The 27,486-nt window shown below is 47.1% G+C and overlaps 2 protein-coding genes across 2 annotated transcripts; one reads left to right on the top strand and one right to left on the bottom strand.

Moving 5' to 3' along the window:
• Positions 1 to 202: 202 nt before the first annotated feature.
• On the bottom strand, positions 203 to 22,054 carry SDF4 (stromal cell derived factor 4). The gene is made up of 7 exons (XM_053400782.1): positions 21,899 to 22,054; positions 17,415 to 17,780; positions 15,049 to 15,185; positions 12,917 to 13,030; positions 7,822 to 7,980; positions 3,104 to 3,279; positions 203 to 591 (listed from the first exon to the last, which is right to left on the bottom strand). Exons 2-7 carry the CDS (start codon positions 17,723 to 17,725, stop codon positions 415 to 417), a joined length of 1,074 nt encoding a protein of 357 aa, XP_053256757.1. The 5' UTR covers positions 17,726 to 17,780; positions 21,899 to 22,054; the 3' UTR covers positions 203 to 414.
• Positions 22,055 to 22,365: 311 nt separating this feature from the next.
• Positions 22,366 to 25,078, top strand: B3GALT6 (beta-1,3-galactosyltransferase 6). Its single transcript, XM_053400783.1, has one exon. The coding sequence runs from the start codon at positions 23,659 to 23,661 to the stop codon at positions 24,697 to 24,699; it is 1,041 nt and encodes a 346-aa protein (XP_053256758.1). The 5' UTR covers positions 22,366 to 23,658; the 3' UTR covers positions 24,700 to 25,078.
• The last annotated feature ends 2,408 nt before the right edge of the window (positions 25,079 to 27,486 follow it).

Genomic DNA, 27,486 nt, shown 5'->3' with positions numbered 1-27,486 from the left:
TTCCCCCCAGGCAAAGATAATGGTCCTCAAATACTAAAAGTGCCTTCTCAAAGTCCAAACCATAGAGCAAGAACAACTGGGCATTTGCAGGGTACAACCGAGTGTCCTGAAGGAGGGGAATAAAAAGAAGTTGCCGATCGACAGCACAGGCAAGAACTGGTGCGGACCCTTCCCTGTAGAAATCAGAGAGCACTTTCCTCTTGAAGGCAAGCGAGCTGTAGCTCTTTTTCATTTGTGGACGGCTTTCGTTCAAAAATAAAAAAGTAAGTCTAGAACACCGCACTGTATACACACAGAACACAGATATAGCAGCAAAAGGTAACCTTGTGTTTTTTTTGGGAAAGCAAGAAGGTGCATCGAGACAGAGAGCGAAAGAGAGAGTGTGTGAGAGAGAGCCCCTCTCGGGTCAATTCCTCAGAATTCCTCGTGGACATTTCGTGCGTAGTCCATGAGCTTGCTGCCGGTGAAATACTCGCTGTATTTCAAGATCTCCTCTTGCTCCAAGTGGTGGTTCTGGTTCTCGTCGGCCACAGCAATCATCTGCTTCGCTTCGTTCAAGGCGTTGTATTCGTTCATGGGGTCCATGTATTCCTGGGGAAGGGAGAGAGAAAGCAAAGGGCATAAGAGCAGGCTGCTGGATCCGGCCAACAGCCCGTCTAGTCCAGGATCCTGTTCTCACAACAGCCACCCTGTGGGAAGCCCTCAAAAGCAGGACCCAAGTACAAAACCACTCTCCCCCTCTGTAGTTTCCAGAAACTGGTGTTCAAAAGCGCCACTGCCTCCGACGATGGACTGGTAAAATGGCTGCGTCAAAACCAAGCCAGAGGGGGAGGGCCACTTTGCAGCTGCATCAGCAAAAACTGGTCCGGGGCAGGATGGGAGGAAGCTTGCACCTTGAGTTTTCTGGACAAAGGGGATCAGCGGAAGTTATCGTAACTGGCAGAGGACCTGACTAGCACACAGAATGACCCAGGTTGAAATACCCTGGCATGTCCGGTAAGAAGGATCAGCTGTTGAGCGATGGGAAAGGCCTCTCTGAAAGAGCTGCTGCTGCTGCTGCCAAAACAGAGGTTTGTTCTGGCTGGTCTAGTGCTTTGACTTTGTATAAGGCAGTTTCCCCACATGATTTAAGAAAATCAAGCCTTGCATTTGCTGTACCAGGACAGGCCAGTAGTAACCACATCTCAATCTGAGGTGTGTTTCTAGAACTCATGGTTTTACTCTGAGTAGGACCAACGCTGGACACAACCTGATACAGTGGTACCTCAGGTTACATACGCTTCAGGTTACATACGCTTCAGGTTACAGACTCCGCTAACCCAGAAATAGTACCTCAGGTTAAGAACTTTGCTTCAGGATGAGAACAGAAATCGTGCGGCAGCGTTGCGGCAGCAGCAGGAGGCCCCATTAGCTAAAGTGGTGCTTCAGGTTAAGAACAGTTTCATGTTAAGAACGGACCTCCGGAACAAATTCAGTACTTAACCTGAGGTACCACTAATCTGAAAATCTGGACTGAGTTAATTCTGCTTCTGATGCGGTATACTTGCAGAACTTGGCTGTCTTTGGTGTGGAGCTTGAGAAGAGGAGAGAAACTTGATTATAAGTAAAAAATCTGTGCGTACGGAAGATTTTCTTTTCTTCAGAATACTAAACCCCAAAAATGAAATGTATGGCGAGATATACAAGAAACCCTAAGCCACAGCCTCAGTGGCCTCGTCTGCAGGAAAACATTTTATCAGATTCACGGTCACATTATCAGAAAGTATTTATCAGAATTTATCAGAAAAGTCCCCAAACTTCCTGCTGTGAGTCTCCCTTCTCCGAAACACAAAGAGCTTTGTTATGGAAGGACACAAATGTGCAGATTCGCCCAGGGTTCAGATACCCAAAACTTTGTTTCAGAACATAGCCGAAAAAGGTCTAACGGCCTCCGTAACACACAGTGCGCTAATTTCACTTTTTCCAATGTGGAACTGAGAAAGGGTTAAAGTGACGTCAGAAAGAGCACCAAGCAAATCTCGTTCCTAAGCAACGTCTCAGGAAGCGAAGGGGGCCCACGCCGGCGCTGATCACCTGCTGCGATACAGCTCAAATGCGAGACAGTAGGAAGTTATAGGTAGAGCTCTTTATCTCCCTTTGGCATCTGAATTCTTTGTGGAGCAGGGTGCACGACCAGCAGGGGGGTGCGCCTGCTTCTTTCAAGGGGGGTGGGAAGCAGCTTTTTCAGAAATCAATAAGCTTGATTAAAGGTCAGAACATCACTTGACACTGTTAACCTGGTAACTGTTAGAGGCAGCTTTATAATTCTAATTAACTTGACTTCGCCTTTAAAAAATAAATAAATGTTGGATGCTAATTTGAGATAACAATACAGTTCAGTTTCCTGTATTATAATTTATATACCGCCCTTCATTTATGGAAGAACGGTAGCCTCTTTTTAAATGGAAGATTGTAGGCCCCTTTTTTTGGACTATTTAGGGAAATATCGTAACGTGATGAATTCGTGAGCAGGATTTGAACTACGAGCAACAGAAATAATGAGAGATGGTTGTATTATGGTTATGATATAAAAGGGGGAAGTCACAGGGTACAGCAATGAGATAGAATTTAAAAAAAACACTACGCGAAATGGAATGGGAGGACGAAAAAAATATTATTATGTATTGAAATTTGTGGAAATTTAATGAAATATATTTATCTATACAGTTAGCTAAAGTGGTGCTTCAGGTTAAGAACAGTTTCAGGTTAAGAACGGACCTCTGGAACGAATTAAGTACTTAACGCGAGGTACCACTGTACTACCCTTCTTCTAAGGATCACAAGGCAGTTCACGGTATAAAAATTCAGAAGTGCATAACGTTGTGTATATATAGAATATTTTGTTTAGTGTTCCTGGAAATATATACTGCACAATATCTTTTTAATTATTTTTAAAGTAAAAATCTGTATTTCTTTTTTTTTAAAAAAAAGGATCAGGGCAACGGGGGAAGCGGGGGAAATGTAACAGTGCGTGTGCCTCTCACATGGGATTTCAACCAAGATACGTGAAAAAGTTCGCAATTTGAGCGTATGCAGCTACAGCCGATTCCCAGCACACACTAACCTCCAGCTCTTCCATAGTGACGATGCCGTCGTGGTCGGCATCAATGACTTCCTCAAACTCTTTCTTCCTGTCTTTCACCCAGTCGTCATCGATGTCCTGAGCCTGCTGGTTCTCCACGGTGCCGACGGGCAAGGAGATGAACTCGGAAAGGGTCAGCTTCTTATCGCCGTCCTGATCTGCAAAGATTACAGCGTTTGACAGTAAAAATAACGGGACACGCAGAATTCAGCATGCGAGTTGCAACCAACGTCCCACCATTCTGGACTAGGTAACTACCCACATGTTCAAAGTGCATGGCTTCCCTCAAAGAATCCTAGGAACTGTGCTTTGTTTAGTGTGGTGGTGATTTTAGCTCTGTGGCTACAGTTCCCAAGAAGCTTAATTTTATTCTTTTAGCGGGGAGCTTTAAATGTACAGTGGTGCCTCGCAAGACGAAATTAATCCGTTCTGCGAGTCTCTTCGTCTTGCGGTTTTTTCGTCTTGCGAAGCACGGCTATTAGCGGCTTAGCGGCTATTAACGGCTTAGCGGCTTTAAGAAAAAGGAAACAAACTCGCAAGCGGTTTTTTCGTCTTGCGAAGCACGGCTATTAGCGGCTTAGCGGCTATTAACAGCTTAGCAGCTTTAAGAAAAAGGAAACAAACTCGCAAGAACTCGCAAGACGTTTCGTCTTGCGAAGCAAGCCCATAGGGAAATTCGTCTTGCGGAACGACTCAAAAAACGGAAAACTCTTTCGTCTTGCGCGTTTTTCGTCTTGTGAGGCATTTGTCTTGCGAGGTACCACTGTATGATGTGTAGGTAGCTCATTGCTTCCAGCAGGTTGTTAACTGGGTTGGGACAGGAACCTTTAAGAATATTTACAAAGGAAGCATCACCGCTTCTGCCTATCAGCTGGGCAATACTGGCCCAGTACTGGGCGATACTAGGTATACTGGCCCAGAGGCCCAATATACTTTCTGCCAATGGATAGCGAGCTGGAACTTGGGCTGGGGAGACCAGAGTTCAAACCCGCTCTCCTCAGAGTGAATCCGGGTTAAATTGTTCCCTCTTACCTTAAAACCAGCGCTGGGGGCGGGGGGACCCTGTGGCCCTTCAGTGGTTTCTGGACTGCATTTCCCATCATCCCCAAAAACAGGCTAATTTAGATAAGGATGATGGGAGCTGCAGTTCAACAACATCTGGAGGCCAGCAACCCTTGGCTTAAATTTAAAGTTTGTTGCAATTTCATAGCAATGTACAGAAGGAGAATTATGAATGCTGGCCAAAGCTCCATGGATAAAAGGAAAAGATAAAAATGCAACAATTAGGTTCGAATGCATATCCTATAATCATCCACCTCTGTTTGGACATATAGGGTTGTACCCAGTGTAAATTCTACTACGAACAGACTCACTGAAGTTAATGAACACAACTAACTTAGGTCCACTAATTCCAGGGGGTCTACTTTGTGTAGAGCTTAGTTTGATACAACCCACAAAACTGCTTATATTAATATAAGCATTCATATCAGGCTGGCTGGATTACTTTTTTTATTAATGCAAGCTGAGAATTTCTTTGTTATATTTGCTATGCTGCCATTATTATTATTATTATTATTATTATTATTATTATTAAGTTTTATCCAATTCTAGTCCTACTCAGAGTAGGGTTATCTTAACAGACATGACTAACTTAGGTTCATTAATTTCAGAGGGTCCCCTCCAAGTATAATTTATCCCCCCCCCTAGTAATCTTGAGAGGGGCGGGTAGCAACTTTTTCCATAGAAGACAAGGACAAGGTAATGCAAGTGAGCCAGTGGGATCTGGAGCCAAGAGGTGGACTAGGGTGCCACCTTCTGGCCAAGGAGGGTGCTGCAACAACAATTAATTAATCCCTACTTGGAATTCTAACCATTTTACATGAGAAATGTAGGAGGTGAAATTTCTATTATCTCTGGAAAGGAGGTGAAATTTTTAAGAGTTTCAGAGGTGTGGCAGCTGGCCAGAAGAGGGAGAAGCGTTTTTAAACTGCTCTCCCCAACACCACCTCTTTTATATCCCCAGCTGCTTCAATGGGCCTGGCCCTACCCGAGAGGCCACAGCCTCAGGCGGCAGTTGCCAAGGGGCAGGCAGCAGACAGAGCCATGTTCCCCCTGCAGCTGCCCGTGCCCTGCTTGGCTCCTGTCTTCAGGCGCAGATTATGATGCGGCTGGCGCTGAACCGAGATACACTTGCCTGCCCGCTTGGATTTTGCAATGGGAACGCACTACCTTGCCCTTCGGGGCAGGCACTGAAGCAGAAAGGCAGCCAGCCTGGCCATCGTATTCTCCCGCAATCCCTCATTCCGAAAGCCATGGCACAGCCCCAGATGCATTGTGGGAACAAAGAAGACCAAAAGAGGCCACACCATGGCTCTGCCATGGAGACTGTAACCCCCCTTGCCTCTGACCAATTTAAAAAACTTGTCTGCTCCCTCACCCCATGAAAATATCCCCAAAAGGTGCCCTTTCGACTTCAACAGGTATGGAAGCTGTCTCCAAAAGCTGGAAACTGGAATGTAGGAATCTGCCTTACACCAAGTGAAACCACTGGTCTCAGTAAAGTGGTACCTTGGGTTGCATACGCTTCAGGTTACAGACTCCGCTAACGCAGAAATAGTACCTCAGGTTAAGAACTTTGCTTCAGGATGAGAACAGAAATCGTGCTCCGGCGGCAGCAGAAGGCCCCATTAGCTAAAGTGGTGCTTCAGGTTAAGAACGGACCTCTGGAACGAATTAAGTACTTAACCGGAGGCACCACTGTACTGCCTACGGCATGGATGGGGAACCTGTGGCCCTCCACATGCTGCTGAACAACTTCCATCAACCCTGGCCAATGGCTGGGGCCAATGGGAGTTCAGGAACATCTGGAGAGCCAAAGGTTCCTCAGCTCTGGCTTGCAGCGACTGGCAGCTGCCCTCCAGGATTTCAGATAGGAGACATTCCTGGTGATCACAGAATTGTAGAGTTGGAAGGGACCTAGAGGATCATCTAGTTCACCCCTCTGCAATGCAGGAATATGCAGCCATCCCATACGGAGATTGAACCTGCAATCTTGGCATTATCAGCACCATGCTCTAACCAACTGAGCTGCAGGGGATTGACTACATGAAAAGAAGATGTTCTGCCCCTGAACTATGGGCTCTGGATGGTTTCATGGGAGCCGACTGAAACTAAATCCTTTGAAGACAGAGGTCCTCTGGCTGGTTGGGATGGTATGGGGATGAGGGACCAACTCCCTTCTCTTGCGGGGGCTGCCCTTGAAGCTGTCCCAGAAACTCCAGCAGGTGCAGAACGCTGCAGCGAGGCTCCTCACGGGGTCTCTGCCATGGGAGCATATTCACCCAGTGCTTTTCAAGCTGCACTGGCTCCCGGTGGAGTTCAGGGTCAGATTTAAGGTGCTGCTTTTGACCTTTAAAGGCCTTCACGGCCTAGGATCCTCGTACCTACGGGACCGCCTCTCCTGGTATGCCCCACAGAGGACCTTAAGGTCCATAAATAGCAACACCCTAGAGGTCCCGGGCCCTAAGGAAGTCAGATTAGCCTCAACCAGAGCCAGGGCCTTTTCAACTCTGGCTCAGGCCTGGTGGAATGCTCTGTCTCATAAGACCAGGACCCTGCGGGATCTGATTTCTTTCCGCAGGGCCTGTAAGACAGAGTTGTTCCACCTGGCCTTTGGCTTAGAATCAGTTTGATTCCCTCCCCCTTTCTTTTTCCTTTCTCCTCCTATGAAGAGGCTGCATCCTAATGTTTTAATGTTGTATTTTAATCTTGTTTTTTAAATTGTATTTTAATCAACTTGTTTTTATTATTGGTTGTTAGCCGCCCTGAGCCCGGTCTTGGCTGGGGAGGGCGGGGTATAAATAAAATTTATTATTATTATTATTATTATTATTATTATTATTATTATTATTATTCCCTTACTGGGAACATAGCCAACTGCCTTGGAATTAAGAAAGACTATTGGCCCACCTGGGACGCGGGTGGCGCTGTGGGTTAAACCACAGAGCCTAGGGCTTGCCGATCAGCAGGTCGGTGATTCGAATCCCCGCGACGGGGTGAGCTCCCGTTGCTCGGTCCCTGCTCCTGCCAACCTAGCAGTTCAAAAGCACGTCATAGTGCAAGTAGATAAATAGGTACCGCTCTGGCGGGAAGGTAAACGGCGTTTCCGTGCGCTGCTCTGGTTCGCCAGAAGTGGCTTAGTCATGCTGGCCACATGACCCGGAAGCTGTACGCTGGCTCCCTCGGCCAATAAAGCGAGATGAGCACTGCAACCCCAGAGTCGGCCACGACTGGACCTAATGGTCAGGGGTCCCTTTACCTTTATTGGCCCACTTAGCTGATGATTGTTTACACAGACTGGCAGCATGGCTCTCCGGGCTTTTAATTCCCATCCCTAGTTGGAGATGTCGCAGACTGAACCCAGACCTCCTGCATGGAAGGGAGATGCTCTTCCAGTGAGCTATGGCTCTTCCGCAACACTGTACCCAATGCTACCTTTCACAGGACACAACCCACACTCCTCTCTCTGTGTCCCAAGTCTCCCTCTGCCCACTACCAGCAGCCAACAGGGGTAACCATTTGGCATCCTCCGGGATCTCGTCCCCATCGGACATCTCTCCAGGAGGCACTCCAGCAACATTAGTAGCTGGGATGAGGTCAAGCTTTCATGAGATTCTGCCCGTGACGGCTTGGAAACGTACCCAGGTCCCGGACGATTTCCTTCACCATAAACTTCAACATTCCCCTGCTGTGCTCTGGGTGAAGGAAGGACAGGAATTCTTCCTCATTCAGCAAAAGGTCAGTGGGCGGATTGTCGGCTTGATACCAGCGGTCTTTCAAGTTGTCAAGGACTTCCTGTGCTACAGATCGGGGACAGACAAACAGATTTCTTTCTTTCCGTTTTAAAAATCACATTCTCTCTAAATTTGATTTGCATGTTTTGAACACGTATTGCAAAGTTTTTCTTCTTGCGAAATAGCATGGTTAAAAAAAACATCAACAAGATCAAGACTGACCCAATGTAGGCTGCAGACTGGAATTTCCCCAACCCTGATATATGCCCTATAATACTGGAAGTAGCCATTACCTTAGTGGCAGGGCACCTCTTTGCATGCAAAAGGTGCCAGGATTCATCCCTGACCTAAAAACAAAGTAAGTGCCCGCTGGGTCAGGCCAATGGCCCGTATTGTCCAATATATTTCTGTCAAAGTGTCCAACCAGAAGCCCCAGAGAGAGGTCCGCAACAGCACCTGACCACCACAGCAGAGAGTTGTTAAGAGACCCCTGTTCTCCTCCCAGAGCTGCAATACCCAGAATGATTTAACCGCCAACCACTTTTAGCAGGAAACACTGGGAACTGTAGGCTTGTGAAGGGGACAGGGATTTCGTAACTCTCAGCACCCTTAATTAACCATACTTCCCATAATTCCTTGGGGGAAGCCATGGCTGTGAATGGTGCAGACGGGGCCTTTTATTTCCTTTTTTATTAGTGCAGTGGATTGTTTTAATTAATAAGTAATAATAATAATAATAATAATAATAATAATTTATTATTTATACCCCGCCCATCTGGCTGAGTTTCCCCAGCCACTCTGGGCGGCTTCCAATCGAGTGTTAAAAACAATACAGCATTCAATATTAAAAACTTCCCTGAACAGGGCTGCCTTCAGATGTCTTTTAAAGATAGGATAACTTCTTATTTCCTTCACATCTGAAGGGAGGGTGTTCCACAGGGTGGGTGCCACTACCGAGAAGGCCCTCTGTCTGGTTCCCTGTAACCTCACTTCTTGCAGTGAGGGAACCGCCAGAAGGCCCTCGGCGCTGGATCTCAGTGTCCGGGCTGAATGATGGAGGTGGAGACGCTCCTTCAGGTATACTGGACCGAGGCCGTTTAGGGCTTTAAAGGTCAGCACCAACACTTTGAATTGTGCTCAGAAACGTACTGGGAGCCAATGCAGATCTCTCAGGACCGGTGTTATGTGGTCCCGGCGGCTACTCCCAGTCACCAGTCTAGCTGCCACATTCTGGATTAATTGCAGTTTCCGGGTCACCTTCAAAGGTAGCCCTACATAGAGTGCATTGCAGTAGTCCAAGTGGGAGATAACTACTTTACTACGATGGCTAACTTCTTTGCAGGCCTGGGTTTGATTAAAGACGGTTCATATGCATTATAACTTATAAATAAAGGTGTTCTTCTCCTTTCTCCTCTCCAGAAGTGGGGATGAGATAACAGAGGAAAGCTACGCAGCATGCCAAAGAGCTCCAGATCTCCCCAAAGATGCCTTTGGGCTGGGTGAGGAGGCCTGGAAACGACACTTCCTGGTCCATGTTTGAAGGGGGCCTATGCATTGAAGGACAGATCCACACCATTTAAAGCACATGACTCCACCCTAAGAAACCTGGGGAACTGTAGCTTCCCACCCAAGGGAGCTGCAATTCACAGCCCCACTGTGAATTTACCTATAGTTCCCAGGATTCTTTGGGGGAGCTCATGTGCTGCAAATCTGTGGTGCGGATCAACTCTGGGCAAGACTGACTTTTAAGCTCCGTCTTTTAAGGAGTGTCTTACGCCTCCAGCAAGCTTCTTGCATCCGAGCGGCTCTGGCAAAATGAGCAACGGCAAACCCCTAAGGGGAGCAATATGGAAGAGGGAAGAGTCTGGAGATGAGGCAGCCGGCTTCCTTTCATGCTGGAGTGGCAGCAGATGGGCTTCCCTGCTCCATATGGCGCACTGCTCAAGACACAGTTGATTAAGGCAGCGTGTGCGTAATGCATAGGGATGAGATTAAAGGCTTGCATGCAACAAACGCCGGCAGCCTCGCTTGAGATTGGATGGCACAATATACTTGCGTACGCGTACGCGTGTGCGTGTTTTCAAATTCGACCATGCCTGTTCCTGTTCTAGCAATACGTTACTCCAAAGAAATACTGCTTTGGTCAATAATGCCGCTGGAAGTGAACTTTGTGAAAGGACATGTCTCTCGTTTAGCAGTTCACGTGGTCAATGCATTCAGTGAACCGCCCTGAGATCTTATGAGAAAGCGCAGTAGAATAAATCCAATAAATAAAATAATGAATGAATAAGTTTCAGAGCCCTGGTAGAATTGGCAGTGGACATAGGGATGCCATTCCATATTACAGTGGTACCTCGGGTTAAGTACTTAATTCGTTCCAGAGGTCCGTTCTTAACCTGAAACTGTTCTTAACCTGAAGCACCACTACAGGTTAAGCTAATGGGGCCTCCTGCTGCTGCCGCGCTGCTGGAGCACGATTTCTGTTCTCATCCTGAAGCAAAGTTCTTAACCCGAGGTACTATTTCTGGGTTAGCGGAGTCTGTAGCCTGAAGCGTATGTAACCTGAAGCATATGTAACCCGAGGTACCACTGTAAAAGTGTTAGAAATCCTGAAACAGCTGCTAAGGGCAGGGCGCATTCAGAGTTCTGTGGCTTTATAGAGTACAGTTCTGACTGTTCCGTCTTAGAAAGGGTATCATGGAAAGAGTAGAGGTGCTTTAAAAAAAGTAGGCAATTAAAACAATCAAATTAAAAGAAAAAGCAGCAGGGTTAAAACATCTGGGACGTTTTGGTTTGGGAAAAGGGAACGAAAGAAGGCCGGGACATGATAGACACAGACCGTGTCTATCAGACTGTGTCAAAAGGACACAGAATGATTACCAGAAAATGCTTTATCACACACTTCTGGATTGAACATGACCCTGGTTTGAACCCAAGCCAGACTACAGCGCTGGTTCCTTTAGCTCAGAGTACACTATCTGATAGGGGCTCTCTGGGGTTTCAGAGAGGGAAGGTGTCTCCCAGCCCTACCTGGGGACTGAACCGGGCAACCTTTGTATGAAAAGTGTGTCCTCTGCCACAAAGATACAACTGCTCTGTGTGCACTGTAATCCTGTAGTAGCACAGAATGAAATCCCCAAACCCCGCTGTTTGGGTGCTCAGAGTCCCTGCTCTTGCAGAAGAAAATGCAGGCATCTGCGGGGAGAACCCAGGCCATCCTGCTCGAGTGATCTAGCTTCCCGCTTCCTCATCCAAAGGCAACCCCCCCCCCGGTTCCTTTTCTCCCTTTGAGCTTGACAGAGAGTTCTTGTGCAGCCCCCTTGGGTAGCCCCTCTGAAAGAGTCTCCTTCCTGCCAGTGGAGTGAGTGAGTGAGTGAGTGAGTGGCGTTAGCCCATTCTCAACCCCTTGCCTCCTCTGCAGGCAAATGAGATACTGGGCCGATAATTCAGCTTCCAGAGAATCTTTTCTAAAAAGATGCATGATCTTAGCTCTTACAGTTGCAAAGTGGGGGGGGGGGGGAATGCTTGCTGAACTCTCAGAAGCCCATGGGGTGGATGAACACCGCTGAGAACGGTTAAGTGCGGAGCTCCTTTCCTTCCCCTGTTGTTAGCTTCCCCCAAAGAATCCTGGGAACTGTAGTCTGTTAGGGTTGCTGAGAGTTTTTTAGAAGACCATCACAGAGCCACATTTTCCAGAATGGCTTAAGGATCAATATTTCTGCCCAGGAATTGAAGCTCTGAAAGGGGAATAGGGGATCTCCTAACAACTCTCAGCACCCTTAAACTACAGTTCCCAGGATTCTTTGGGGGAAGCCATGGCTGCTTAAAGCGGCATGATACAGCTTCAAATGTATAGTGCAGACGGTCCAGTATACCTGAAGGAGCATCTCCACCCCCATCGTTCTGCCCAGACACTGAGGTCCAGCGCCAAGGGCCTTCTGGCGGTTCCCTCGCTGTGAGAAGCCAAGTTACAGGGAACCAGGCAGAGGGCCTTCTCGGTAGTGGCACCCGCCCTGTGGAACGCCCTCCCACCAGATGTCAAAGAGATAAACAGCTACCTGACATTTAGAAGACATCTGAAGGCAGCCCTGTTTAGGGCAGCTTTTAATGTTTAATAGACAATTGTATTTTAATATTCTGTTGGAAGCTGCCCAGAGTGGCTGGGGAAACCCAGCCAAATGGGTGGGGTATAAATAATAAATTGTTGTTGTTGTTATTCTACTGTTCCATACTGCTCAGTATTAATACTGACTCGCAGTGGCTCTCCGGGATTTCAGGCAGGGGACATTCCCAACCCCACCTGGAGATGCGAAGGATTGAACCTTGCGACTTTCTGCAGGCAAAGCTGACGCTATATCCCTGAGCTGTGGTCCCTCCCCAATTCAGACATCACAAGTCGCAGGAAGCTTCCTTGACTATATTTTGGGGAAACTTTCACTGAACACTGAACTATCATCTCACAGTCACATGATTGTTGCAAGCATAAGTTGTTTAGTTTTTTGGGGGGGGCAGGATGACGATGTACCCTCTTCTGAGCTTTCTGAAGGAAGAGCAGGATCAGTTTACTCGATTTTTATTTTATTTTAGGTGCAGCTGCTCTAAAACGAGCAGCCCAGCTATTAACCAGTAAAATCTGCAGAGATCTTGTCTACTTTGAAACTCAGTCAAAACAAAAAAATTTTTTCCTTCCAGTAGCACCTTAAAGACCAACTAAGTTAGTTCTTGGTATGAGCTTTCGTGTGCATGCAGTGTATCTGAAGAAGTGTGCATGCACACGAAAGCTCATGCCAAGAACTAACTTAGTTGGTCTTTAAGGTGCTACTGGAAGGGAAAAAATTTTTTGTTTTGACTATGGCAGACCAACACGGCTACCTTTCTGTGATTGAAACTCAGTGCCCAAGCTAGCCTTTCAACCCATTCCAGGAACTGAAGGCAGAACACGACAGTTTTCATGTGGTCTTTGGGGGAGGTGGGCAGAGACAGAGATACCAGCACCACTTACTTTCCTCGTCTATTTTGAGTTCCTCGTTGTTTTTGATTTTTTCAGCCACCTCCTTCTCGTTCATCCCCTTGCTTGCCAAGAACTTGATTTTGTACTCATCCCAGGACACGTGACCTAGGGGGAAAAAAAGGAACCAGTTCAAATGAAGAATATCCAAGCAGACAAAGAATGTTTTTCTTTTTAATGCATGGCATGAAGGAAGTGGATATAGGATTTCCCCCCTCTCCAAACACGAGAACTTGGGGACATCTACTGAAGCTAAACGTTGGAAGATTCAGGGCAAACAAAAAAAAAGGACGTCACACAGAACACCATTAAACTACAGAACTTGCTCCCAGAAGAGGTACTGATGGCCATCAATGTGGAAGGCTTTGAAAGAGGACAAATTCATGGTGGATAAGGCTGTCATTGGCTACTAACCCTGATGGCTGTTGTCAGATGGCTGTTGCGGTTGGTCGAGAGTAACCAGGCAGGACTCCAACCTGTCTTTTACCGGCTTTATTTTGGTGCAAACTATTTACAGTGAAGAGCGTCATAAGTTCGTGCCTGGCTCAATCGCTAGCAGAATCCAGGAGTGGTCAACATAAAAGTTTCATTACCCCCAACCGTCTCCGCCACTCTCTGCGCCTCAGACTACTGCGCAGGATGGGCGATGGCAAGGGCTTGCTTCCTTCCTCTCCGGCTTGCTCAGGAGCGGTGTTAAGGCTCCTACTAGCATCCACTGGTCCTTGCACTCTTCCTCACCAGAGGTGGGGCTTTCCTCCTCCCCGGAAGAGGAACTGCTTCGCAAGATTTTTGGAGGCTCCCTGTAACACAACTGCCCTTCTATTTCTCGCATCTAAGCCAATGGCAGTTCCCTGACATCCATGTTCTACTTTCATAGTCAAAGGCAGTCATGCTTCTGAATACCAGTTGCTGGGAGCTACAGGAGGGGAAAGGGCTTCTCTTCAGTCCTACTTGCAGGACACTGGGGAAGGACCTCTCCCGTCACCTCTTTATCTGAATTGGTGGTGCCACATTCTGCATGCAGAGCAGGTCCCCTGCCACTAAGCTATGGTAATAGTAATCGTAATTTATTATTTGTACCCCGTCCATCTGGCTAGGTTTCCCCAACCACTCTGGGTGGCTTCCAACAAAGATTAAAAATACATTAAAATGTCACACATGAAAAACTTCCCTGAACAGGGATGCTTTCAGATGTCTTCTAAATGTCAGGTAGTTGTTTATCTCTTTGACATCTGATGGGAGGGTGTTCCACAGGGCGGGTGCCACCACCGAGTAGGCCCTCTGTCTGGTTCCCTGTAGCTTAGCTTCTCGCAAAGAGGGAACTGCCAGAAGGCCCTCAGCGCTGGACCTCAGCATCTGGGCAGAACGATGGGGGTGAAGACGCTCCTTCAGGTATACTGGGCCGAGGCCGTTTAGGGCTTTAAAGGTCAACACCAACACTTTGGTCCCTCCCCTTAACAGAAACTAGAGTGCACCTGCATCTATGTGACCCACCAGGCCTAAGGCAACCCAACAGCCAGGTATTTTGGCCCACAAAATCCACTTGCTGGTCTATTAGGAGCAAATGGCCTTGACTCTCCACCAGCCCCTACCCCAGGCTCTCGCCTGCACTGCAGTTTGGAGCAAGGTCAAGAAAGAAAAAAGGGTTTTCCGAACTGCATCTCGGCAAATCTCGGCACATGTAAGAGAGAGACGTCCCTACGTCTCACCAGCCTCATCTGTGCAGGACACTAAGCCAGAGAGAAGGAGGTGGCAAACCCCCTTTTGGCGCTGGTCCTTCCCACCTCATCAACAGGTTGTTTCCCCAGCAGGAAAAGATTCCCCACCTGGCCCACAAAGCCCCTGACAGACAACTGCATGGCTGGTGGGCTGCATGGATGCTTCTTGTGCTACATGCACACCATGCAGCTGCCTGGCAGCTGGTAAACTTGGGGTTGGCAGCCTGTTGCTCTCCAGGTGCATTGGACAGCAGCTCCCATCACCCTTGCCCATTGGCCATGATAGCTGGGGCTGATGAGAGCTGGAACCCCACAAACCTGGAGGGCACCAGGTTGCCTGTGCTGCGCTGACACATGCCATGACAACTCCTTTTGTGACTGAGGCTGCCCCATCTATCCATCTCCTACCATCGCCATCGGGGTCCACGGCCCGGAAGTGCATTTTGTTCTCTTCCACAGCCTCCTGGAAGTGCTCTTCTGTCTTCTCCATGATCCAGCGCTGCATCTCCTTTGCACTGATCTTTTTGTCCTTGTTGATGTCGACTCTGTGGCAGGGAAGAAGAAAAAGAAGATTTGATATCCCACTTTATCACTACCTGAAGGAGTCTCAAAGCGGCTAACATTCTCCTTTCCCTTCCTCCCCTCCTTCAAAGAAGTGTGACTAGCCCAAGGTCACCCAGCAGCTGCATGTGGAGGAGCGGAGACGCGAACCTGGTTCACCAGATTACAAGTCTACTGCTCTTAACCACTACACCACACTGGCTCCCAGAGATAGGAAAGGAGTCAAGTTAGGGCTCCAGAGGTGAAGGGCATGTTGGACTAGGACCTGGGAGACCGTGTGTGTGTGTGTGAATCTCTGTCTAGCCATGAAAGTCGCTGGGTGACCTTGGGTCAGTCATAGTCTCTCAGACTAACCTACCTCACAAGGCTGCTGTGAGGATAAAATGGGAGCCGGGGAGAGAAACCATGTACACCCCTTGGGTGAAAAAAGGTGGGAAAGAAATGCAGTCAATTAATCCATGCGGAATGGAAGAAAGGCAATTAGTTATGATGCCAGAATAACTGCAGTTCAAGCCTCTACTTGGCCACAAAGAAAACCTGTGTGGCATTTGGATCTAGTCACCCTTGGAGATCAAAGACTGGAGCACATGTGGGGAACATCTAAGGTCACTGGTGCCAGATTAAATCCCTGGGATTTCCATGTAGTGATGGAAAAGGCTTCCTCCTGAACACCTTGAGAATGGATTTTTAAAATGTTTTGACTCTATATATATATATATATATATATATATATATATATATATATTCAAATATTTTTAAAACCAAAGGGTTCAATTCTACTACTGTGCAGAGCAGACCCACATAAATTACTGACCAGTGCATGAATCAAAAGAAATCAGAAAGCAAACGTCAGTAACCATTTATACTGATTTAAAAAATAATAATAATCATGCATTGTGTTAGAAATTTTATGTTTTATATACTGTGTTCACTCAGGAAAGATCCCTGCCACTCTTCACCCCAATTGTTGAGATTTACCTCTTCCTCTCTCTCTCTCTTTAAAAAAATCATTTGCTTCCTGAGATCTGCCTGGTCAAATTTCCTCTCTCTGCTCCCAATGGGATACCGGAGAATAAAAAGTGCTTGCCCTTTGCACAAGATCATTTGCAAGGTCAAGGCAAAGGCAGCCAAACTGCTTGTGGCCTTCCCTTTCTGCGATGAGAAGGGAGGAGGGATAGGGGGCTCCGGAATGACATACAGTCACTAATCGGCCGGCAAGAGCTCTAATCAGCTTTTGAATTCATTATTGCCGGCTGCTTATCTGCGATGCACTTAACAATAAACCTTTTAATTTGCAGACAGGATGTCTGGGAAGTGGTTACTGACCCAACAGCGTCAGACACACATGATAAATTATTCTCAAGCAAAGGTGGCTGTGTAGGGGCTGGACAAAATGACATCTGCACACACACAGCTGATCCCCTCATTCAGAAACACTGGCTGAGGGCAAAGACTATTGTAGGGCTGAGAGTTCTGCAAGACCTGGAGCCTATGAGGATGGGCTATTGGTTGGCAGTTTTTGCTGGGGTGAAGATTTAATTTTGGGGGTGCTTAATGTTTGCTGTTATTTGGTATCGAGTTTTTGAATCCTTATTGCTGGACCTTATTATAAATTACGTGGAGATGGTTTAACTTTGCTGTATACTTACTGAGATGTTTTCATTCATTGTTCATGATTTCTTAGGCTTTGCTACGTTTTTGTAATTTTGTAAATCCTCTGGGCATGGTTTGCTATGGAAAGGCGGTATACAAGTAAACAGTAGTGACTGAACTGCCCGCTTTTCCAGTTACCTGAAGCAATTATATCAGCTCCAAATTAAAAGGTGACATTGGTCGATGTTAACATGCACCACTTGCCCAATCTAAATTGCACCCTGAAGCTTCTAGGATCCCTGCAGCGGAAAGAATCACATCAGGGAAATGGCTTAGCCCCCTGTTGGGCACCAGGTCCAATGCCTGGTATCTCCAGGTACAGCCAGGTAAGACCTCCACCTGAGACCTCAGAGAGCTGCTGCCAGCTGGTGCAGGCAGTGAGTCAGACTAGCTTTCTCAAACCTCCTGTGCTGCAGAAGCTACAACTCTGAACAGCCCTACCAGCCAACGTTTCGTAGTGCTGCAAAACATCTGGAATGCACTGAGCTGATGACGTCTATGCTAGACGGACCCAAGTTCCTCTGTGCATCTGCCTCAATTCAATTTGGAGCAACACTCACTTTGAGAAAATAACCATGAGCTTCCTCCTGTTCCTGCGTGGTTCTGAATCTTCGTCAAACTCCTCCATCTCCTTCCCAAGGAAGACCTCCTGGTGGAACTCCTTGTTGAGATGCCCGTCCATCTCCATCTTGACCCCATTCAAGTGGTCCGGGGGCAAGATCTCGTTCTCATCGTTGTTCTCGGCCGCCGCCTTCTCTTTCAAGGCAGAGTTGTTGGCAGGCCGCGCATAGACGTCCATGAGGAGGAAAACAAAGAGGAGGGACAGGTAGATGGAGCCCAGGCTGCAGATGAAGGCCCGTTTCGAAACCATCGCTCCTCCCCTTGAGCGTCAGCAGCTTGTAATACTGGTATGGCGATGGAATACCCTGGGAGGAAAACCAACAGGTGAACATGATCCGTTGTTTCCAGACGGCTGTTATGAGCTCAGAGGCTGAGCTAGCAATTCCCCATTAGACACAACATTTCACTCTGGATAGTTAGTGCTAAACGTGGACCACTGCCCTAACCTTGGGCAATATTTTCATAGCATCTAATTATTAAGAACATAAGATCGGTCCTGCTGGATCATACCGAACGTCCTGCTAAGAATTCAGGAACCCTGCTGGATCAGGTCAATGGTCCACCTAGCACAACAACCAATCAGATGCCTGTTGAAAAGACTATAGCTAAGTGGCAGAGCGTCTAGTTTGCAAGCAGAAGATCGCTGGTTGAACCCCTCTGCATCTTCAATAGACTCTGGGGTGAAACTCTGGAGGGCCACTGCCAGTCAGAGCTGGAAACACCCAATGATCTAACTCAGTATAAGGCAGCTTCCTAGGTTCCCACAGAGGCCAATGGTGATGGGATGTCTGCAAACAGGAGACAAGCGCAAGAGCACTCTTCCATTTGTGGCCCAAAGCCATTGGAATTCATCAGCCAAGTGCCCTTCTTTCCAGTACGACAGGTAACCTTTGACAACCTTGCAAAGTTGTCTTCCTCCTCCACACCGCCATTAAAGCTGTCTCGGGTTGGCAGCCGAAACCACACTTTGCAGTAGCACACCACACCTGAAGATGGGACTGTGGAAGTGTGCTGTTGGTGGTCATCAGCTGACTGCTGCAGACAGCATCACACCTTCAAAGGAGCTTGCTCTCAGCATTGATCAGCTGACTGGCAAGTAGGTGACGCCAACCACCTGCCAAAACTGGCCCATTTTTGGGGCGGGGAGGGGTGATAAAGATCTGGCCCTCCAGACAGTCCGTGAGGCATAGTGGTTAGAGTGCTGGACTGGGAGATCAGGGTTCAAATCCCTATTCAGCCTGGATCAGTCACTGTCTCTCAGTCTAAGCTACCTCATTGGGTTGTTGTGGGGATTAAATGAGGAAGGGAGGGGGAGATCCATGTACACCACTTGGAGGTCCCTGGAGAAAAACGGTGGGATATAACTACAATAAATATGTAACTAATTCAGTTCCACATTCTGGTCTATGGTCAGGTGAACAAAATTCTGCCCCTTAATTTTGTAGTAGGTAAATAAATAAAACAAAAAATAAATAAAACTCAAAAATAATAATTTTGTAGTAGGTAATATTTTATATATTTATTCTGACAAGTCTTTTTAAAAAACAAAAACCTATTAATATAACTCCAATCATCCCCTCTGAAAAATATATCATTTAATGAGGACACACCTCTCCTAAGCTTCTTTGGGGAGGGGCACACATTAGATGGTTAGAAGCATAAAGAATTTTTGCCAATAATCCCACCATGACAAACTCTGTAATGCCTAAAGCTCTAATCCTGTATACACAGTTTGCAAAAAGGATCACAAATATTTCACACCACTTTGCAGCTAAGATGCTCTCCTGGAAAGTGTTAGAAACTACTGGGATAGAAAAGCTAGGAGCCAAATGACTTCTGGGACCTGAGTTGTGGGCACCACAACAGAATGTCTAGTCGCCATTGGCAACACTTTTTATTTATTATTTTGGTAAGCATGAACTGATATGCTGCTCACAAAAGTGACATTGTTAATATCAGATTTTTAGCAGAAATTGTTAATACATGTCTAATTTGGTGTTCACAATGAAAAATATTAGTATACCATATTTCAGTTTTCAAAACACTCTACTCTTTATTGTTAAATTCCTTAACATATACTTGGAGGTTTCAAAGCACATACATTTCAGTAATCCTTGAGTGTCAGCCAGGTGCAAAAAATGGCACCCAGACTTTTTGAGGTGCTCGCGAATGGAGATTTTTTTTAGGGACAAAATGCGCCTGGCACCCTGCTAATTTCGAACCCTGCTCCTGGAGCAAGTCAGAACCACAAAGGTGGGAAAGCTGGAACTTTTACTCAGTCTACTTTTACTCAGTGTACCATCCCACCCACCCACACCATGACACAGAATTCATGCACAATTCACACACACTTTTGCTCATTTTTTTGATTGGAAATATAAATCTGAGCGATATTCAGAGGTGTCACTAGCTCACTGCTCCTCAGAAGAATTTGCCATATTAACTTCTAATGTTTCACCCTCAACAGATTCCAATAGACTCAAAACTTGTGCAACTGGTCTACGTAAGAGACAAGGTTCAAACTACATGTTCTTTAGTGACTCATTGGATACCCTCTGCATTCAAGGTGCATTTAAAAGGCAAATTTCATCAGGCAGGTGCTAATAATTAATGGCACCAGAGCAGGCTTTAACTCCCCCCCCCCCGCCACTGTTGTGGTCCTTCTGCTTTGTGAGGAGAATACCCTATTCACGGAAGTTCAGTCCCAGATCTCAAGCTCTATTAAGAATATGTCATCTGCATCAGGGTCTATTAAAAGGCTTCACTTACTTCTTTTACAGACTCCAGAACATTAAGAAAAAGACTAAACTAGAGAAGTCCCATCTTATGCATTATTCCTCTTGACACCCGCCCCCCAAACAGTCTGACGCACTACAGTCAAGACACAGGCTGAAAATCTCAGTGACCCAGTTGCCACAGCATAGTAAACCACAGTTTAAAACGATCTATGGTTTAATGTGAATGCACAGCATATTACTGCACTCTGATAAAGTAGCGGGCACCTCACTTCTCCCTCATTCCTGCTGGGTAACAAGCCATGGTATGGCTTAGAATTGTGTCCAAATAAGAGCTCACTGTTTGGCTAGCCATTTCCATTCAGATTTTTGGGTCACTTGTTTCCGACAAAGCTGCTTTCATTGCCCACAAGTCAAGACACTTCTAATACACCTGACATTTTTTGCATGCCAAATTGGAAAGTCACTTTGCAATATGTTTGTTATAAAAGGAAAAGGGAACTATACTTCTGTTCTGCTCAGAAAAGAAGCGCTCTGTCCAAATGTTCCAAGAGGAACAGTTGTTGCTTTTATAAAAGGATTTTATTTTTTACACTTCACATGCTTTTTTGTGTGTGTGCCTATGCTATAAATTCTGCACATGCTCTGAGAAACAACCTAAAAATACCCCAACAACCAAACAGTAAAACCAGGGAAGAGACAAGTCTACTCATGCACAAAGAATCAAATTTAAAAATAAAATAATAATATCCCTATGGGTTGTATTCAACTTAGGCCCAACTCAAAAGCAGACCCATTGAGATCAATGAAGCTAAGTTACCAGTGTCCACTGACTTCAATGGGTCTACCCTGAGTAGCAGCACTAACAGTGGATATTTATTTCATAACATTTACACACTGCTTGACTGTAAAAAAAAACTCCTCAAAGTGGTTTACAGAAAGATAAAGCCGAGAAAAATTCACAAGCCTACTTTAAAACATACAAACGTTAAAATTTTAAAACAGATTAAAATTATGTATTCACCCCTCCCCTTGGTTTTAATGCATCTGTTGGGAAGGGGGGAGGTTGTTATCTGTCTGTTTGGTTGTATGTCGCATTGAGTTTCCCTGGGCAACATAAAGCAACTAAACAAATAATTATAATAACTTAAAATTTCACATTAACTTTCTAAGCATCTGGGTAGGCATGCATAAGCAAGAACTTTTCCAAAGGCAGCCCCGCCAAGGCGCCTCCTTGATCTCCATAGACAGGGAGTTCCAAAGTGCAACCGACCAACTTCTCTTATAAACGCGAAACGGGCATTACGTGGCACCCGCTTACGTTATTTACAGCTGTTTATTCCTCCGCAATTTGTTTGCACACAGATACAAAAAAAATGACTCCCAAAGCAGGTATTAAAACCGGCAATTAAGGACGCGCAATAACCGATCCCGCTGGGATCGTTTTCAAACGCCCTTGAATTGAAACGTAGCTGACAACCCTAATAATAATAATAATAAATCAGTTTTTAAAAGCAGGCAGGCGAAACAAATAAAACGGGAAGTTCGTTCAAGGGTATCCATTAAAAGAGCCGGCAAAGCCCCTCATTCCCTCTCTGTCTTCCCCGCCCCAATTCGCTCCTCCTGCACTCTGCATATGCTCAGAGGCTGCCGTGACCTTCTGCCCTGCTCCCATGCCGCCTCCATACCTGCCCCGCAGGCCACGGAGGCTCCTCATGCCCAGCCCCGCCTTGCTCCTCTGGGGCTTCCTCTCCGCCTCCCACTCACAGACAGACAGACAGACACACGCCGCGCGCCTGCCAGAGGGAGGGAGGCTGGCCGGAAACAGGAAACGCCATTCGCCGCTCCGACGAGAGTTGAGCCCGCCTCTTCCGGACCTCCCGAGGCTGCCCGAATTCAACGCGAGGACCTCCCTCTCCAGTTGTATAAAGACTAATTAGTCGGGGCGGGGAGCGGCTGTTCTGCCATTTTTCGCCTCGCCGCCATAAAATCTGAAATAAAATAGCGCCTATTCAACTCTACCTCTTGTTAAATACTATTGCAACAGCAAAACAGGCGCCTTGTTAGGAAGCTATATTCCAATGGTAATGAAGGGGACCTTTATAAAAAAAAAAAAAGGGAAGACATGATTGTTTCGGGCACGTGAGTCTTACGTGGCCATTTTTGTTTTGGACCGTGCTGCTGCTGCGTTTTTAATCCCTGCGTGGTTTCACTGAATTTCACTAAATGGCAACTTGTTTAGGTGGGATAGATGTCTGTGTACCAAAGTCGAAAGGCTGACAGGGCCTTTTCCCCAATTTTAAGACGGCAGCCGCTTCGGCTTCAGCTGCCCTAAGGCAAGATGGCAGATAAAAACTCGCACAGGAAAAAAGAACACCCGAGGGAAACGCCCTTAGTCAAGATGGCGAGCAGCCACGGCTTCCATTGCCCTAACAGAAGATGACCGATACTCACGGCCAGATAAGGACATAGCGGTGCCCTTAGCTAAGATGGCAACAGCCACACCCTCAAGTTCCCGGACACAAGGTGGCGAATACGCACTATTAGGTCGCAGGGAGGGAGGACAGGGCATGAAATGCCCTCAAAGATGGCGCCGCCGTCTTCCGACTCCCCAGCCCTGACAAGACATGGCGTGAGGGGGCGATGCGAAGACGGAAAGTCACGTGACTCCACTTTGTTCGGCCCCCTCCTCCTCCCCCATACATTTCTATTCATTCGCATTTTCTCGCCGCCTCAGGAGAAGACGGAGCTGCAGAAAAGGATAAGTACCGCTCCGAAAACCATCGCGCGCGCGCGCGCTCCCTTCACATATCTCTATTTAGGGAACGCGCGCGAGAAGAGGACAAACGGGGCGGGGGGCGGGAGAGGAATTGAAAATCTGACAGAAGACAATGAACCCCGCGCTTGAGGCAGCTGAGGGAGGACCCAGCGGCGCGTTCGGAAACGTTCCGTGGTGGCGGCGGCGGCGGCCGTTTGTCCCAACCCGCCACCCGTAGCCGGCAGGGCTGTTCCCGCCAAAAATTCTGAGGAGAGAGAGCGGGGACCCCCCCCCGCGGCCTCGCGCCTGAGAAGAAAGGGGCGGGGCTGATCCCCAACCCTCGAGGCCTTGCTGTCCCGAGGCGAATGTGTGGGCGGAGCTAATGCCGCTTCCCGCCCCTTAGAAGGCTGGAGGAGACGTCACTGCAGCCCCTAAAGGGGAGGAGCCAGAGCGTTTGGACCACCAATCCCAGAGGGAGGGAGGAGCCAGGATTATCGCCACCAAAGAGGGAGGAGCCATTAGGGTCATTGTGGGGGCTATTTGCCTGAGAAGTCTTTGGAGCCGCCCCTGAAAAGGGAGAAGCCCTTTCATTGGACCACCTCCTGAAAGAGGGCAGTGCTGAGGAAGCTGCCCCAGGGGAAGTGGTGTTTGCCCCGCCCCTTAGCTGCCACCACGTTTCTTCCTGCTGCCATGAAGCTCCTCCGCCTGCTGTGCCGCCACAAGACGGCTCTGGGACTCGGCGGCCTGTCTCTCTTTGGCGTGGTGCTCCTCTACTTGGCCAAGTGCACCTCAGAAGGCCTCAAGCCCTCCCATGGCTGGGGGCTGCCTCAGCAACAGTCTCCCGCCCGGACCGGGGGTGTGAGTGGGCCGCACCCTCCAGCCGCCGCCCCACCTCCTCCTCCCGAGGAGAGCGCCTTCCTGGCTGTGTTGGTGGCCAGCGGCCCCAAATACACAGAGCGACGGAGCATCATCCGCAGCACATGGCTCTCGGTGGCCGGCCGGGTCCCCACCGGAGACGTCTGGTTCCGTTTTGTGGTGGGCACCGGAGGCCTGACCGGGGAGGAGCACCACACCTTGGAGCTGGAGCAGAGCCGCCATCAGGATCTTCTCCTCCTTCCTGACCTCCGAGACTCCTATGAGAACCTGACCGCCAAGGTCCTGGCTATGTTTGTGTGGCTCGACCAGCACCTGGACTTCCGCTTTGTCCTCAAAGCTGATGACGACACGTTTGTGCGCTTGGATGTCCTGGTGGAGGAGCTGAGGGCCAAGGAGCCACGCCGCCTCTACTGGGGCTTCTTCTCTGGGCGCGCCCGTGTGAAATCCGGCGGGAAATGGAAAGAGAACGCCTGGCTCCTTTGTGACTACTACCTGCCCTATGCTCTGGGCGGGGGCTACGTGGTTTCAGCTGACCTGGTGCACTACTTGCGCCTCACGCAAGACTATCTCAACATATGGCAAGCTGAAGACGTATCCCTGGGTGCCTGGCTTGCTCCGGTGGATGTGAAGAGGGTTCACGACTCTCGTTTCGACACGGAGTATAAATCGCGGGGCTGCAACAATAAATACATTGTGACTCATAAACAGAGCATTGAGGACATGTTGGAGAAGCATCAGACTCTAGCCAAAGAAGGGAAGCTCTGTAAAGAAGAGATTAAACTCCGACTGTCATACACGTATGACTGGAGTGTGCCTCCTTCACAGTGCTGCCAGAGGAAAGATGGTATACCTTGAAAACTGTGAGGAAAGACAGTATACCTTGGCAACTGTGCAAATAAGAGGGGAAGGGAACACAACCAGGCGGGAGGAAATTGGTGATGGTGGATGTGTGTCACACTGAAATCATTCCTCCTCCGGCCGGAACTTTTAAATTATTCCAAGATTTTCCACAGTATGTCAGGCCATATTGCATCACCCTTGCCAGTGTGGCATATGAAGGATATAGGGGAAGAGCATGGAACAAACGGGGGTCTAGGAAAATAGTACCTGAAAGGCAGGAATTGGCAAAAGGAACAATTTTTATGTACTGTGGGACAAAGAAATGAAGGATTTTAAAGGCTCTTTAAGTTACGGTACTAAGTGTTAGACACAGAGCTGTGGTTTGTTTCCTTTCTTTGAAAGGATAAGTGGATGTTGGCCAAGGATTCTGACAAGTTTAAAGTGAAATAAATAATAACAGAAGGGTAACTTGTTCCCCAGCACCAGTGGAAGAGATTACTAGTGTGCTCCATAATGCTGTTTCTAAACAGAAGGGGCTGCTTTTGTCATTGACAAGCCTTTGCACTGGCTATGGTGTATTAGAGGTAGGAGATGTCCATTCTAGCAGGAAATGTTCTGACCTTTAAACATTTTTATTACAAGTGGATGGCTTGTATAACTTCTATCCCTGGAGAGAAATCCCTCAGACCCCTTTCTATGTCAGGTACCTCAAGAGAGGGAGAAACCTTTGAAAATCATTAGTCCTACTCAGAGTAGACTCAGTGAAGTTAATTAGCATAGCTAACCTGGTTCAGTAATTTCAGTGGGTGTTCTCCAACTAAGTTATACTCAACGATAGACCCATTGAAAATAATGTGCCAAGTTACTCATGTCCAATATTTTCAATGGACCATTACTTTGAGGAGGAACATTTGATGCAACTCTTTAGCTATATTTGGAAGAATAGATTATTAGAAGGAATCCACAATGACAGCCTGGTCTTGATTGAAAATCATGCAGCAGTTGCTTCCAATGTAGTGTTACTAGTTTCTGGAATTAAATGCTTCTAGAATTGTTGAGTTGTATCCAACATTAGTCCTACCTGAAGTAGACCCATCAAAATTAACAAATAGGCCCCTTTATTTCAATGGGTCAACTCTGAGTAGGATTCAGTTGGATACAACCCATTGTATTGTAGCCAACAATAGTCCTGCACAGAGTAGACACATTAATTTTTTTTTACCTTCGTTAGTCATATTCATTGGGTCTACTTTGAGTATGACGAATGTTGAATACAGCCTATTACAATTATTATGCATCTCAATTATATTATTTGTCAAGAAACGGTGTGCCCCCCTTTTCATTGAATATGCAACTCTGTGAGCCAATTAGCATACAATGGAGTGACTTGGCTTTGTACAGATACCTTCCTTGAACCAGTCCCTCTTTGCCTAGACAATGAACTCCAGAGTTAAGGGGTTGAGAATTGTAAAGAAAGTTGGGATTTTCAACTGGTATGTTGCTTTCCCTTAGACCAGCTTTCTTGGCGTCTACCAGTGGGTTCCTTGAGTGGGTCTTAACCCTCCAATCAATTATTCCTGAGTAATTTTCTGGGATGTCACCAGGACAGCCATCGAATTCTCCCTTTTGTGTGGCTGAGTGCTCTCTGTAGTTTATTTCCAAAGCAGTAAGACACCTGTACTAAAAAACAAATAGGTAAATTTAGAGCCAGAAAAAAACCTTGCAGGCAGATGTAAACATATTTAATTGCCTTGCTTCTGGGGATTCTTTACACAACATGAGACTTAGAGGTGGAGAGAATGGGTTGCGACAGCTTCGGAGGTGTGTCAAACAAGAGAGTAAGGAGCAGTGTGGAGATGGAGTTATCTCATCCACTCCTTTTCCATAACCTAAACCCTACATTTCCTATACATTTCCCCAAGGAGTCTTGAAAGTACTAATAATGAAAAAATCTGAGGTATCCATCCTTTGTAGACCCTCCAGACAGAGATGTCATCCAGGATGCTTAGATCAGGCCTGGGAAATCTGTGACCCTCCAAATGTTGATGGGCTGTATCCAGCATCATCCCTGACCATTGGCCATATTGGCTAGGGCTGATGGGAGTCGGGAGTCCCAACAACCGCTGGAGGGCCGCAGGTTCCCCAGCCTGGTGTTGATCTTCAAAGAAGAAAACTATATGACCCAACCTTGTTCTGAAGTCTGACCTATGTGAACTGAGCTGAACCGAGCCCACCTGCCTTGAAATTGCTTCCTGCTTTGGTTTTTTCCTGTTCTGAAAAGGTGCAAAAACATGTTATTATTGAATTCCTGGTGGTACAACATACATGGCTGCCAGACTCTGTTCTGTGTCTCGCCAGGCACGCAGGTTTTCTCTTCTGATGCTGACTTCAGGAAAAGTCAGGAATATTTGTCTTCTTTACTCAGAGGGAAGTTGGTATATTGTACGTGATATTATGTGTTTACAATGGTGATAATTTATTTATAAATATTGTAAATGTTCTGTGTATAGTTACAGAGGCTCGGAAACAGCCGCGTGTCAACGGTAATTTTAAATTATTTAAAAGGAGTGTGTCGGCACTCGTGTAACTATTATTGAAATGCCTTTTTCCTGCCGTACAGCTTATTATTTAAACTCTCCTGGGACTTTTAATCCCAAGCCCTCTCTTGCATGTGTCTTGGGAGCTTGTAAGAACAATGTACCAATCACTCCTTTTAGTTGAAATAGCAATGCTTCTGAAAAAACGTTTGTGTGTTCTCGTTTCCATTTTTTTTTAATAAAGAAAAGAGTCCTCTTTCCCCTT

This window comes from Podarcis raffonei, chromosome 8 (genome assembly GCF_027172205.1).
Source record: "Podarcis raffonei isolate rPodRaf1 chromosome 8, rPodRaf1.pri, whole genome shotgun sequence".
Lineage (NCBI taxonomy): Eukaryota > Metazoa > Chordata > Lepidosauria > Squamata > Lacertidae > Podarcis > Podarcis raffonei.
This window is presented reverse-complemented; position numbering and strand designations above follow the sequence as displayed.